Source organism: Ambystoma mexicanum, chromosome 4q (assembly GCF_040938575.1).
Source record: "Ambystoma mexicanum isolate Mex_15411 chromosome 4q, UKY_AmexF1_1, whole genome shotgun sequence".
NCBI classification, from domain to species: Eukaryota; Metazoa; Chordata; class Amphibia; order Caudata; family Ambystomatidae; genus Ambystoma; species Ambystoma mexicanum.
Genome location: NC_090928.1, coordinates 366,458,554 through 366,473,781, shown reverse-complemented (window position 1 = coordinate 366,473,781; position 15,228 = coordinate 366,458,554). Strand labels below are relative to the sequence as shown.

At 46.2% G+C, this 15,228-nt stretch overlaps 1 protein-coding gene across 1 annotated transcript in view; it reads right to left on the bottom strand.

The window, feature by feature from the left end:
• NLRC4 (NLR family CARD domain containing 4) overlaps positions 1-15,228 on the bottom strand; it is a 421,041-nt gene that overhangs the window by 264,642 nt on the left and 141,171 nt on the right. The window contains exons 3-4 of the mRNA XM_069607934.1: positions 4,253-4,513; positions 1,435-3,357 (exon numbers count right to left, since the gene is read on the bottom strand). Coding sequence (XP_069464035.1) covers positions 1,435-3,357; positions 4,253-4,513 — 2,184 coding nt within the window. The remainder of the gene's footprint in view (positions 1-1,434; positions 3,358-4,252; positions 4,514-15,228) is intronic.

Sequence of the window (15,228 nt, the reverse complement as noted above, 5' to 3'; positions counted from 1 at the left end):
AATGAAAACCTAACAAATGCAACTAACATCTATTAAATGCCAAACTGAGTGAAAACCTTACTAACTGTTACATATAAAGTTCAAAGGTGAAACTGAACTTTGCATTCGAGAAAAAACCATCAGATGCTGAAATTCTAAATAGAACTTTACACCCAGGTGAAAAAAATGTATGTTGCATTCAATGTTGAATGTTGTGAAAACAACATATTACATTTAAAGCAGAATTAATGAAGACTTGTAAATTATTCCAATAAATCTGCAAATTATATAAGAAAAACCGACCATACAATGAAGGCACAAGAGTGACAAAGAGATGCTTCTACACGATTTCTCCATGTCCACACTTGAATCAGCATTTAGCTTTTGTAACTGAAATGTGGTGACTTAGCATTTCAGAAGCTTGTACGTCTTTGGATTGTAGACAGCCGAGGTGTACATGTATCCACTAAATATGAAGCCCAATTATTATGTTACATACTCACAGCACCAAAGGTGGACTCCTGGATAACTACTGACACCACTTTCTAGCCATAGAGCATGTGCCATAAATTTGTATGTTAAGCAGACCACCGTTTCCCATGAATATAGAGACCAATTTCACTTTGTATTAAAAAAAGAATAATCAAAAAGCACATACACAAAACCCGCGGGTGCTGTGGAAATTGAGGGTGACATTTGGTGGGGGAGTAGTGTCTCCTCCAATATAAAAGAAGAGCAAAATGAAAACAATTAAATAACAGAATCAATTAACACAATTGTGTCTAAACCGAATCAAAGTCTTGTTCACACAGAAACAAATGGAAGCTTTTTAGCACGATTATTGATAAAAAAAGGATACAAATAATTGACATTGGTTCACCCCCATAGTCTGTTAACCCAGGCATTCACAAAAACACATGCCCCCTTTACATCCAGGGGCAGCCTTTAAAGGATAGATGGTAGGAAAACATTCATCAGAATGGTCATATTTTACATTTGTTTCTTTCAAAATAATTGAAATTCCAGATCAGGGGAGAAATTTGGGGTGCAATGTGCTTATCAAGTACATTCTGTGTTTCTTTGTAGATATGTCTCTACCAGAGCATGATAACTTTCAATTGTGGAATTCCGGGAAGGATTCCTGCAAAAGACATACTGGGACCCTAAGAGGATGGAGGAGTCGTCCAGAGCACCTACATAAAGACAGAAATGATCAGGTATTTTTCAAGAAGCTGTCTGGAAATGATCACAATATCTCAGAAGATACACTTAAAGCAGCATAATCAAGTCAGCTATGTAAGTATGTGTGTTCGCACAAGAAAGGTGTGAACTTTTGGTGGTTTGCACCTTTCTCATGCAAACATTCCGGCCGCAGCAAAATCAGCCGCAGTCGGATCACGTAGAACCCTATATAACAGCATCAGACATTGTCAATTGCCACAAAAAGTACAGTACCTTGCAAGCGCTCTGTTTGCAGGTTGCAGATGTGTAGCGTTTTCAGAACAGACATTTCCACAACTCGTTGCTCGTCTTCGATGCTCAGAGGGGTGCACTCTACAATCAAATCTTGCATGTTTCGGCAGGATTCGAGAACCTGTTTAAGGGTGTTGGTGATGCCTGGGCTCCTCTTGATGTGCAAGCTAAGCCGGGCAGCGCAGCAGCATATTTTACCCAGATACTTGATGTCTTTCTTGTTGAGCTTACTGAAGTCCTTGAGTGTGATCTCTAAAGTCCTAAGGGCCTGGTTCCAATCGAAGAAAAGGTCCACTGCTTTCTTGGGTATGTAGGTCTCACATGCCAGGAGCCCTGTTGCTGATGCACTACTACCCTCCGGGGTACTATTTGGGCAATCAGCAACATTTCCGAAGAAATCCAATTTGATAAGGTCAAGAGAGCTTAAACAATTCGGCAAATAGCTGAAAAAGTCAAAGAAATGGGCGGAGATGTTCTGAGTGTTGATATACATGCTTTTCCCAGAGAAAAGTGCTTGAAATTCCTCGCTTAAATCCGATAGGGTGGAGCTTTCATAAAACAGACCGATGCCACATTCCACAAAGTCCCTCTCTGAGAAAGGCCCAAAGAGGATTCCTTGCTGGTAGATGTCTGTCAAATACCGTATGACTTTTCTAGTGGCACTTTTGGATGAGCCACAGGTGTACAAGAGCAAATTGCAATATTTTGTGGTGACTTCAGAAGCGCACTTAATTGTCTTGAGGTAACTCTCTCCTCTTGTAGCCTCGTCTCCATTTGCAGAGGTCAGTAGCTCAGCGAGCCGTCTGCCCGCAGCATACTCCTGAAAGGACTTGTGAAAGAACCGGTATATGGGCCAAAGCCTCTGAGCTGTGTATTTATGTATAAGGCCGGCAGCCAACAACACCTCTTCTTTCACTGAAGCTAAATCCTCCTGCTCGAAATCAAATTTGTGGTTAAACACCCCATTGAGGGCTAAGTCTCCACAGTGAGCCATGCTCCTGACAACACAACTTGTTGCGACATTCCGGGTCTTGTACTTGTTTTTATCCACCATGAGGTCATACAGAGTGCGGAAGAGAGCTGTCTGGGTGTTCAGCAGGGACGTACTGTCCCCCATTCGAAGAGCGCAGGCAATCACCACAAAGAGCGGGGTCTTCATGAGGTTCTTCATGAAAAGGGAATCCTTCAGCTGGGATAGCAACACATCGGCCCCTTCATCAAACAGAACGTTCTTAATGAGTGCTACAGCACTCTGTTCGGTTAGGTCTCCTGTTTCCACAATCAGTGAACCAAACTTTCTTACTACTTTGATGGTTTCAGTCCGGGTGGTTACAACGACTGCATTCTTGTATCTGCAGTTATCTTTGATAAGCCCGTCAAGTTCTGCACAGTTTTCCGATTTAAACTCATCATAGCCATCTAGTAGGAAAAGCACCTTGTCTTTGAGTTCAAGCAACTCTTTCAAAAAAATGACTTTACTCCATTTGTACGATAACCCTAAAAGCTGGTCACACAGAGTTTCGTACATTCCACTTCGTGCGCTGCTCAAACTGATGAAGAAGACAAACTTGTATTTCTCCAGAGACTTGCATTTCCCTCTGGCCCAGAGGGTGGCAATTCTCTTCAACAGGGTTGTTTTCCCTTTTCCTGCTTCTCCTTCTATAATGCAAGGGCTTTCAAGTTCTTGGAGAAAATCTTCTAGGGTCAGTTGCTCCCGCCTTCGATTGTGTAGATCCTTCCTCCACAGCAACGGGTCGGTAAACGTGGTCTCCAGATCAAATAAGATGTCAATGCCAGTCTCGTCGCCAAGAGGGTGAAACTGTCGGAAACCCGGAGACTTGTAGAGCTGCTTCAAGTCCTGAGCCAAAGACTCAAACTCGGTTTGGATCGCTGATCCCAGCTCACCTGTTAAGAGATAGGAACAACAATACGTTCTGTAAGAAGAGTACAATAGGACATGGAGATGTCAAAGGGGACTAAAGTCAAGAATAACTTTAAAACATCTCAAAGTAATTTATAGGTGTGCTTTTTTGATAAATTACACACAATAACCACCCATTGGAGGTCACCTTCATGTGTTCTATATATTTTATTAGGTTCGGAAGCTGGAAGAAAAATATATACCAATAGTTTCAAATCCGAATTAAAAATGTTGTACTGCCAAACAAAGCATCTGGGGCCAAGGCAGTGAAAGACTAGGGGCCTAATTAACAGACCGTTTTCCAATGGGGTTTTGCCATTATAAAACCCTTCTGCGAATTAGGCCCTACCTATATCTGTCATGAGTGTGCACATTAAAAAGGGCCCTTGATCTTATAAATACAAATCTTCTAGCATCAAGAATACCCATTACTTTAAATAAACCATAATCTCTACCCTAAAATATTTAGCAAAATAAAGATCTTTTTGGGAAATGCACTTATATATTTCCCAAATACACATATGCTTTGCGATACTGGCGTTTCCTAATACACAGAGCGGCTTAAAAGAAAGACACCAAAAACCTTGCTGAAACCTGAATCTGGCCTCAGGCAGGTTTTCATGGTGGCAACCACCCTGCAAGCCATGCCGCCCACCAGAAATTTATGGTACATCCCAATAATGCACTGACAAATGTGAAAATTGCAACTCGGGTTCTCTGGGTAATTTTGATCTTGTCAAACCTGAGTATATCGACTTCATGAATGTCGTTTTATGATGGCCATTTGCGAAGGGCAAATGTAGCCTAGGGAGTCGAAGACGGGGAGCAAGATTAGATGGCCCCTTACAGAAGGATGTGGGGAGAGCTGGGTGTACTTACATTTTCCTTGGAGATCCTGAAAGAGGGCCGGATCCCGTGCCTCGAGGCACTGAACGAAAAGAGTGCAGGACGCCACACCCTTTCTGCGAATCATAAGCAGCAGGTTCCTCGAGAGCACCTGACTCACTTTTTCAGTAGTAATGGTGTCCCTTTCCTCTAGGGATAAGATCTTGTGTTGATACAAGTCGTCAATTATTTGTTCAGCGGTTTGCCTTCCGAGTCTCTGAACCAGCTCTGAAAACGTATCACTTATGAAATCCACTACAGGTAAAAAAAAAAAAAGAAACATTTAAAAAAAGGAATATGTGTCACTTAAAAACATAACCCGCAATGCCACTTCCGAAAAGTGAACCCTCTTCCTGCCCCCATGCAATCCCCTTCTAGCCTGGACAATTTGTAGAGGTGTGCCTGCTTGTCATGGGAATGATACAATAGCCCAATGCTGCAATGACGTTTTTTGAATACACTGCTTGCACACCGTTTCATGTTTTGATGGTCTTGTGAGTTACCTGTATTTGAAAACTAATAGATAGATTTAAGAAACAAATAAAGGTGACCCATCACAGTAGATGGTACAGTCTACGGAAAAGCACTAGTCACCAAAGCGTGCCTTACTATTGTTTGCCCCCCAAATCCTAACACATTTTGGAACTGGTCCCGGCAATATAGTGCTATACCACTGGGTAATGGAATGAGGAAATAAGAGTTGGTGTTTAGAGGAACATCCATATGGAATGATGGCAGCCCTGCATTTGATACCCTCTCTGCACATGTTTGGAAATAATGCATGACCTATAGCATTATGTGGACATATCATCTCGATGTATAACAGGCACGCATATACTTCATGCACACCAATTCATTACCAGCAGAGGCCCTTAGTTATAAGCAGAGGTCAAAGTGAGCGGCAACTAGCAGGAACTGAGCACCCCTACTTTTCCATGTTACTGGTAATAGTTCTACTATAATGTTTACATTTCGGGAACAGTTGCTTTTTCAGTTTCAGGATACTTCTTTGTCTTACTTGTTAGGGCCTTTAAGTTAACCAATAACTATTCAGAATATAGAATAAAACAGACAGAATACACACAATGTTGGCTAAAAACTCTAGAAAACACAAAATCTGCCAATTGAAAATGCAGAATAAAAAAGAATACATTTAAATTGACCTTCCAGAGACTGGATGAAGGAGATGAAGAAGAGTGGGGAGGCAGCAAGGAGCAGTATTGCCTATGGGGGGGCTAAGGGAGTGTGAGGAAAGAATGAGGGACTTGAAGGGCGACAGGGGTGGGGGCGGGGCGGGTAAAGTGTTGCACTATGGATTTGAAAAGAAAATAGTTCTTACAATTTATTTTCGAATTTAAACTTACAATTTGTTCGCCCTTTTACTGCTCTCATAATGTAATAAACAACAAGGCCATCGTTTATCAATCAGCTTTTTTCATTCACAGTTTAGTCCATCTTTTTGCTGCTCTCCAGAGGTTCTTGTAGAAGCGTCACAAGCACAACTACTCCTGGATCACTTTGGGCCCACAAGCACACATAACCCACAGCCTACACAGCGGAAGTTGGACAGATTTTATAAAAGGGTTGTGTGCTACATTAAAAAGTGAGGACTTAAGCCTCTCCCCTTGAGGTTTTAGTTCTAATGCTTTCTTGCTGCATTTCTGTCTCTGATAATGGGTCACTGATGCTGTCCTCTTTCAATTTGATTTGATTTTTTAAATCTTTTTTCAGAAGTTATGCTTTTCTTGCTCGCCTGAATTTCCTTTAAGAACATGATTTTTAAATCTTTTGAAATGGCAGACTTTTGAGGCAATTTTTGTCGCCTGTGCATGCGGGGCAGGCGTCCTTGTTCAAAACAGGTTTTACAATTACACCGCAATCGGTATACAGGTTGAACATACATAAAGAAGGCTTGAAATGTGTGGGCCATTTTACTGAAGAAAACCTTTTCTCACTCCGGAAGAAGCGGCCATTGTGTCATCCTCCTACCGAAGTCTCTGTTCGTGTGACTGGGTAAAGCCTAAACGTAATGGAGGTAAATACCAAGTCATGGCTTATCTTTAAGTTATCATGAAAGTTTCGAAAAAACGTACATTTTCACGTGAAGGACTGCATTGAACCATAAACAGTGCTTCATTCGTGATTTTACTTTTTTTTACACGTTCTCAAGTGGAGAAAAAGCTAAATAACTTTTAAAAAGGCACCAGGAAATATAAGAATTCTATACATTGCACAGCGGTTAAAATACGACTTTCAGTTGTGGAGAGTCCTCTTAAATAGCCTGGCGGTATTAAGCACTTCCCACAGTCCATTGCACAAGTCCTTTCGTCCATTTGCTACTGTGGACCTCATTATTGTTATGCGGCTGGTCAAACTCACACAAGCCGGCCCCCATCAGTGCTGAGGGGCCCAGCAAATTGCTGGGTTACCAGGATCACCCTGACTTACTTCGTTGCAGGGCGGGCCCTGATCGCCCATGCGGACATGGGCCTGGGGTGCCAGGGCAGCTGGGATGCCGGGGGCATCCTTGCTGTAGAGTGGCCTGGGCAGGCTCAGGACGCCATGCTAAAATTACTGAAACTGCACTGAATCTGCAATTGGGCCACTCACCAAACTCGGTCCTTGGCCCAGCCACTCTCCCCTGCACTGCCTCCCTGGCAACCCCTGCACTGTGGGACTGTCTCTGTAACCCAACAAACCCCTCCCCAGCACTTGTCTGCACTTACCTTGCACTTGCCACCAGCTGGCCCTTATTATTTATCTTGTTATTTTACTAACCCTGTACTGCACTTCCCCTCTCCCTTTCCCCCTTGCACTTTTCCCCTCCCCTCTAACCTTGCACTTGCACGATCTGAATGACACCTGGACTAGTAGGATCGTTGTCTGTCTCTCCTTGTCCCCCCCCCCTGCCTCGTTGCGCCTTGAAACACTTGTGTATAGGCACGTTATAAATGCCATATCATATCATATCATGCTAGCCTGAGGGTCCCAGGTCGGCAAGGCCTGCAGGACCATGATCACAAGGTGTGGGCCTGTAGGCCATAAGTGAGAGGCAGACACAGTAAATCCATTGTTGGAGTCTGCCGCTGTTCTATGGCATGTGCGTGCAGGAGCTCTTTTTTTTAGGATGGTGTCATGACATAGTCATGACACCTCTTAAAAGGGCAATACACATGTAGGAGGGACAGACAAGAATTACAGCAGTGGCAACTTGGCAATAATTCAGTGACCATAACTTTACCGATGAAGACCGAAAATTCACAGAATTACTGCTTACAGAAAATCTACCAAAAATCCCCAGGGCGTCCTGTGGAGTCCAGAAATGGCGACTGACAGCCATACCACCACTCATACTCACGTGGTAATGACAATGGACTGGGTAGCAAGAACGGTAAATGATTTTGGTAGTAATCAGTCAATTTTGCAGGCAGTTTACTGCCAAATTCGTAATGAGGCCCTTTGTCTTTGGTTTTATTCTCCAACTTTAATAACGGAAGGCGGAGTTTCTACCTATTTTTAACTAAAAATTCACTTCCGCGTTTTGTCATGGAAGTTGTTTAGCCCTCAACATTTTAAGTGTGGAAGTATTTAGGCTCCAAAAAAGTGAACTAATCCATTAACTATGAATGTGTTCTATTTGCTGGGTTCAGGGTGAAATTGGTGGTTGTTTTACTGTTAGGGTAGGTGGGTTACGCTGTTTCTTATGAATAATGTGTGCACAGCAATACCAAGATTTAACAGCGCAGCACTAGAATAGCCCAGGAATCACTCAGCAGAGCACATGCTCATCTCACTAGATTAGACATGAACTACAACCCAGTCTCTGCTTGTCTGTCCAAGTTTCAAGCGCTCGCCCAGTCTCTGCTTGTCTGTCCAAGTTTCAAGCGCTCGAGGGGCGGGTGTATATCATTCCTGGTTAGAGTGGCAAGATCCTGGAGCTCTTTGTCTCCTGCCCTTCGACTTGAAGAAAATCTGGGTCCGTTCAGGAAACTCCTGCAAACCTTCCAGTTCAAGTAGCTCCTATCCTTGCCTTTTTCTTTGAATCAGCTACCTTGCTTGTCCTGTCTTTAATGGTCGTTCCCTGCGTGTAATTGTGCACTCCAATGCCCACGGGCCACCAGCGCTGTATAAATAAATAAAGAAAAAAAAAAGAAAAAAATAAGAACTGCTGCACTATCAAGCAGCTAATGATCCACAGTAAAGCAGTTTACCAGTCCTGCCAATCTGGGATAGTTTACAAATGGAAAGGGTCCTAAATGTATGTGCGTGCATTGGTGCCAGATTTACAAAATGGTGGTGGGCACAGATAAAATATTTAATTAAACCTATAGGTAACACAGAGAAGTATGCAAGACAGGCAATGGACTGGCCATGAGGTAAATTACAATGTAAGACAATGAACTTGCTATCTATTAATTAGTGCTGTGTTTAATAGGTCGAGGAATGTGCTAAGGCAGCACATAAGTGATCAGAATATTTTGAGTTGTTTTATGAAAGAGGTTGCGGCTAGACCAGCGCAAAAAATACTCAGGCATGCTTTAGAGCACTGTCAACTGCAAGACAGTGCTCTGCTCGTGCATGCTGCAATAGCACGGTGAACATTTTCTGTGCATTTCATTTTGCTCAGATATGTTGACATGGCTGATGAAAAGGACACGCAACGTGCTTTTGACAGGCCATCTCTTAATCCCTGAGCATTCCAGCTGTCGAGTTCCACTTATCAAAATGTTGGTGGGGCTCAAGTCTTATGGGGCACGAGGAAGTGCAACTGAGGAGTACATGCTGAAACACATGCTTGATTTAGTGCGATCCCTCTGTTTCCAGAGATTCCATTTTACCACTTACGTGTAGTTTGAGGACCACAGAAGAGTTATGCCTGCACGATACTGAATATTGCTAGATGGTGAGACTGACTGCAGAGGTTTATCTGCTAAACATGTTTAAGGCATCCTCCGATTCGTTGAGAAGAAATTGAGACATTAAGGGGCACTTGATGAATACCTGCGTCAGTGTCTTTCTGTGGCGGGCCCGTTATACCAAGCCGTGCGGCCTCATTACAATGGCGACGAGGACGTCGCTCATTCTTACCCACATACTAAATCAGTTGGGCTGACGGAGACATTGCACCAGTGAGCGATCCGCTCCGTAGCAGTGTCGGCAAACGAGGGGAAGATAAGTCACGCCCTGTAATGCCGGCAAGGCAGAGGTTGCAGCTTCTCAGCTAAGGAAGTGCACGTGCACCTCTGAGACAATTTTTTGAGCACTTGAGAGTATGCATTTTCCCACAAAAATAGAAATGTTGTTCTTTTTATTTCTTTCTCGACATGCAGTGAGGGTTTTGTAAGTTTTTCTTTTCTTCCTAATTTTTGTGTGTTTTGGACTTGCAGCTGGGTTGGTCGAGGATCCGTGCGTAGACCCGACAGCGGTCCACTGAGTTGTGGCCCTCTATCCACTGGGGTGTGCCTGTGTGCTCGGTGTGGCTCTGCTGAGCGGAGTGATGCGCCAGTATGCAGGACGACCAGGTGGAGGCTGCAGGTGCTCCAGCAGTGGTCCAAATGCATCGTCAGCAGGGTTCACTGACTCTGATGCCAGAATTTGATGTATCTGGCACGCCAGCAGCTCTGGACCCAGGTGGAACGTTTGGTTGAAGCACCTGGAGATGTACTTCGCAGCAGTTGGGGAGGTGAATGATCAGGCAAAGAAGTTGACTCTTTTGTACGCTGCATGACCAGCGGTATTGAACATTTTTGAGACGTTGCAGCCGGTGGATGACTCCTACGGGGCGGCAAAGGACTCTCTGAAGGCCCATTTCATTCCACTGGTGAACGTGGATTACGCAAGGTTTGTAATGTGCGCAGCTAAGCAGAAGGACGACGCGTCGCTGGACTCTTTCCACGGCAGGCTGAGGCAGCTGGCGGCCACATGCGCTTTTAACAATGAGGAGGGGATGGTGCGCAACCAGTTAATTTAAGGGTTTGCCTCCGGAAAGATGCGGCGACAGGTCCTGAGGAAACCAGGGCTCACCCTGATGTGGATTCTAGAACTGGGGAGCTTCCAAGATGGATGAAGCCATGAAAATGGTGAAGCTGGAGGACGTCTGCGTGATAGGACGCCAGGGGTGTAAGGCATTGAATGTCCCCTAGAAGAGACAGGGGACCTGAGATGCCAACTCACTGCACTCTTTGCGGATATGATCTCCCGCGCGCGGTTGAATGTCCTGCAAAGGGGAGAGCGTGCAGGATATGTGGGGCAGTCAATCATTTTGCACGTATGTGCAAGGCCCCGAGGCCAGTAGTTACACCAAGAGGCCCTGCCAAGGTGGGCATGTCTGCTCAGAGACGTTTTCCGAGGTTAGCCCAGGTGGATCAAGATGAGGACCAGCCGGACCATGGACCCGACCAGAGGCAGAGGAGGAAGACGTGTTCTTCATCTCAAGTCTCAGTGACCTAAAGGGCAAGAAGAAGAGGCAGCCGAAATGTGTGGTGTCTGTTGATGGAGGGTGCCGTTTCATTTTAGGGACCACATGGACAAGGAGTTAGAACGCCTTGTGGAGATGGACATCGTTGAGACGGTAGAGGGGGTGATCCCATGGGAGTCCCCGATAGTGGTGGCACGGAAACCGAAACAACTGAAGTCAGCTCTGATTTGTGTAGATATGCGCCTGCCAACCAAGGCCATCAAGCAGGACAAGCACCTCACGCCCACCCTGGTTGACATCATTGCAGAACTACAAGGAGCAAGGTTTTCTTCCAAACTGGACCTGCGGGAAGGCTATCATCAGGTGGTCCTGCACCCGAGTCTCGGTACATTAAAACTTTCACAACTCATACAGGCTTATACAGGTATAAGCGACTCCATTTTGGCGTATCATCGGCCGCTGAGGTTTTCCAGATTATTATACATGGAGTGCTGGCTGACCTGGCCGGGGTCATTAATATCAGTGATGACATTTTTGTTTTTGCCGGGTCTGAGACTGAACACATGAAGAGGCTAGAAAAGACACTTGAGGGGATCAGGTCGCTGGGGTTCACCCTCCACAAGGAGAAATGTGAATTCTTCAAGGAGAAAATTGAGTTTTTCGGCTGCGTGTTTCAGCAGGTAGGTGTGTCGCCGGATCCCAGAGAGGTGAAGTACATCAAGGAGGCAAAGCCTCCAGAGTCAGTGATGGAAATGAGAAGTTTCCTCGGTATGGTAACATACTGTGGACAATTCATCAGGAATCTGGCGACATTGTCTCAACCGTTACAAAATCTGATGTAGAAAGATACCGGATTGCAGTGGGGCCCATTGGAACAGAGTGCTTTCGAGGAAATCGAGGCGGCCCTTGCGGCCAACAGCACTATGGCATTTTTTAATCCAGCCTTAGCGTTGGAGATCGTGATGTATGCGAGCCCTGTTGTACTTGGAGTTGTGCTGACCAAGCAAACCTCGAAGGGTGAGGTGCAGCCTGTGGCATTTGCGAGCAGAGCCTTGAAGGACACCGAGCAGTGGTATTCCCAGATTGAACGTGAGGCACTGGGGGTGCACGCATTTCAGGCTTTATGTGTTGGGGTGACCAGTGACGGTTATGACCGATCATAAACCGCTGCTACAAATCATGGCCAGATCGTCATCAAGACCACCGTCTTGGACTGAGCGTTGAATGATGGCCTTATTGGAATACGACATCTGTTTGGTGCACCGGCCAGGGAGAACAATGCTGTAGATTACCCGTCCAGACATCCATGGAAGTCTGAAGTGGAGTCTGCAGAGGAGAGATGGATGTTGAAGAATTTGTCAGGCTGGTGGTAGAGTCCAGCACTCTGAACTCCATGTCTGTGCAAGAGCTGGCGGATAGCTCCGCAGGAGATGAATACTTTGGCCTACTCTGTGAGGCCCTTGTCAAAGGCGACTGGAAGTGGGCTCTAATGAGGCTGGACAAATGCACACAGGACACAAAGGTAGCACTGGAGCAGCTGTGGAAGGTGAGGAACGAAAACCCTTTGCAGAACCGGGGCTGCTGTTGAGAGGCTAGAGGATGGTTGTGCCGTCTGCATTGGTCACCAAAGTAATGACACTGGCTCATCAGGGGCATCAGGAGTCAGGCAAGACCAAGTCAGGCTTAAGGATGAAGGTGTGGTTGCCCAACTTGGAACAACTGGTGGATGAGTTTGTGAAGAATTGTGTGTGGTGTCAGGCTGCTGCACCCATACAGAGAGAACCCGAAATTGAGTCAATGCCTAGAGGCACTGGACCGTGGGATGTGGTGCACATGGATTTTGGGTCTGTAGGGAGAAAAGTGCACTTCTTCATGGTAATTGACAAATGGAGCAGGTATCCAGAAGTGGAGTTCATGGAATCAACCTCATTTGAGAACATTGTGCTGATGGTGGAGAAGGTCTTTGCATCTCATGGCTTTCCGGAAGAAGTCTGTACCAATAATGGACCGCTGTTTCACGGAGACAGTTTTGCAGGCTTCTTGAAAGAGTGCAGAGTCAGGCACAGGAAGATATCTCCATTATGGTCCAGAGCAAATAGGGAGGCAGAGCGCTTAACGCGGACCCTGAACAAGGTGTTTAGGATCGCTCATGGACAAGGGCAATCCCTGCGTCGAGCACTATATCAGTTCCTGAGGGAATACAGGGCCACTCTGCACTGCTCTACAGGAGTTGCCCCCGCAGAAGCCCTGTTCAGAAGGGGCCTGCATGGGTTTTTGCTGGACAGCGAGGATAGGGCACCGCGAGTGACTGATGAAGAGCAGGTGGCCGAACAATGAAGGATGCATAATGAGAGAGAGAATATCAGGAGGAAACTGCGACCACCAGACATATCCCTGGGAGATGAAGTGCTGGTCAGGAACTGGCACCCAGAAGGCAAGATCTCGATACCATAGGACCCGAAGGCATTTTATGTGGTAGGGGTAAAGGGGTCAATGGTGACTCCATCCGATGGGAGGATGACAGTGACCTGGAACTCTAGTGTTTTCAAGAAGCTAAGTGGACGGAATACAGTGCACCTGAGCCCCGTGAGGGGCGAGGCCGACCAAACTAATGATTAAGACTGGAGCCCACAAGAGCTGACAGATCCTGGCACAAGTGTAGAAGAAGAGTCCTGGGGGAGTACAGGTAGGAGGCACCCCCAACGAGAATCCATGTGCCATCCGTCCCGTTTGAAGGCCAATGTGTTGGACGATTAACGTGCTGCCAGTGTTGCACCAGAAAAACCAGAGACTGGTGTAGTGTAATTATTGATTTCAAAAGCATTGCTAACGTCTGTTTAAAGTGTTGACAGTTTTGGTTTGCATGTCATGTTAATTGTTATGAAAAAGGAGAAGTGTGGTGACGTAGTCAGGTTACAGCCATGACAGAGTGATGCAACTCAGTCACGTGAATAAAAGGGGGTGTATAGCATAGGTGGAGCCTGGACGGAATACCAACATCAGTGTCTGTCCATGGGTTCCGGGGGCTACCGTTATACCAGGCCATGCAGTCTCATTACATCACTGGTATTTGTCTGATTCATGCTGAGGGGATGTCGAAGCCCCCGAAGGGGGCGCTACAGGCACAGCCCACATATCGGGACGCCCCTCTGGCTACTCCCTCCCCTCTGCAAGCATTTAACACCTTTCTTCCTGGAGGAGGGAGCGTCTCCATGGGCTGGAATATCCGGCCACCCTGGGAATGGTTTATAAGGTGGGGGGGACTGGAGCTCAGTCTCTTTCCAGTCCCTCCGCCTGAAGTGCGCAGCGTGTTCAAGGTCAGTTATGCAATTTTTGAGGAGCTTGTAAGTATGGACAAAGGCTTGGGCTGCTTCAACTCTGTGGCCGACGGGTGTATTATTTCGCACCCCACCTGAAGTCAGCACTGCCTTGAGCTTGGTCGGTAAGTTTTAGGTGGTTTTAGGGCGCCAGTGTCATAGTTGCCACTTGGGGTTGTTTTTGCCTGATTATGGTTTCAATTTGCTGGCCGCCGCGCCAACAGCAATGTGTTTTATGTTTTCACGATGTATCTGGCATGATTGTTAGATCTCGCCCCTGATTTAGCCGCACCAAGGGCACCCCCCATTTCCCCTTTTTTCTTCTGTGTATGCCCGTCCCCAGTGACGGTGCCAGAGGGGTACAGCTGCGAGCGGCTAAGGGGGGTTCATTTCAACACAGTGTCTCTCAGGCTGTGTTCTCATGAAAAGTTACAAATGGCGTGGCGCCATTTATCATTATGCGGGGATGTGCAAAGGATTATATGCCACGCTTATAAAGCTGTTTGTATGTATGTGTATGTGCCCTGGGTTGGCCACCATGCCGCATGGGCTAACGTTGCTATCGGAATTTGATGGCTTGCTGCCACTGCCTTCTGATTATGGAGCAAGGTTTCAATGAGCTGATTTGGTGCCACGGTTTGCTGAAGTCACTAAAGTAGCAGTCATAACGGGCCCATTTTGGACGCAGAACAACGCGGTTTCCAGCACTCTACTTGGAAAGCCAGGTTCAGTGGTATCGCGTTTATGTTGCGTTGCTCAAGGGGCACCATTTATTGCAGGGAAAAACCTTTTGAACTGAAACCATGGTTTTTTGGGGGATGCGATCGGATGGTGCATTTGGGGGCTTCTATAATTCCCATTCTGCGCCGCACGTTTGACTTTATATTTTGCTCGATTTCTTTTTCCCGCGGCCCTGTGGATTACCACACGGAGTTCATTTCATATGTAATTTGTTGGTATGGCTTCCATTATGCATCTTTCCAGTTTGCCATGCTTGAAATTAGGATCAGTGGCTTTTTGAATTTACATGTGGCAGCGGCGTGGATTGATGGAGATCACAGTGTGGCAGCGGCGTGGATTGATGGAGATCACAGTGTGGCAGCGGCGTGGATTGATGGAGATCACAGTGTGGCAGCAGCGTGGATTGATGGAGATCACAGTGTGGCAGCGGCGTGGATTGATGGAGATCACAGTGCGGTTACAGTGGCCCCGTGCTGCAAGGCGCTCCTTGGTTA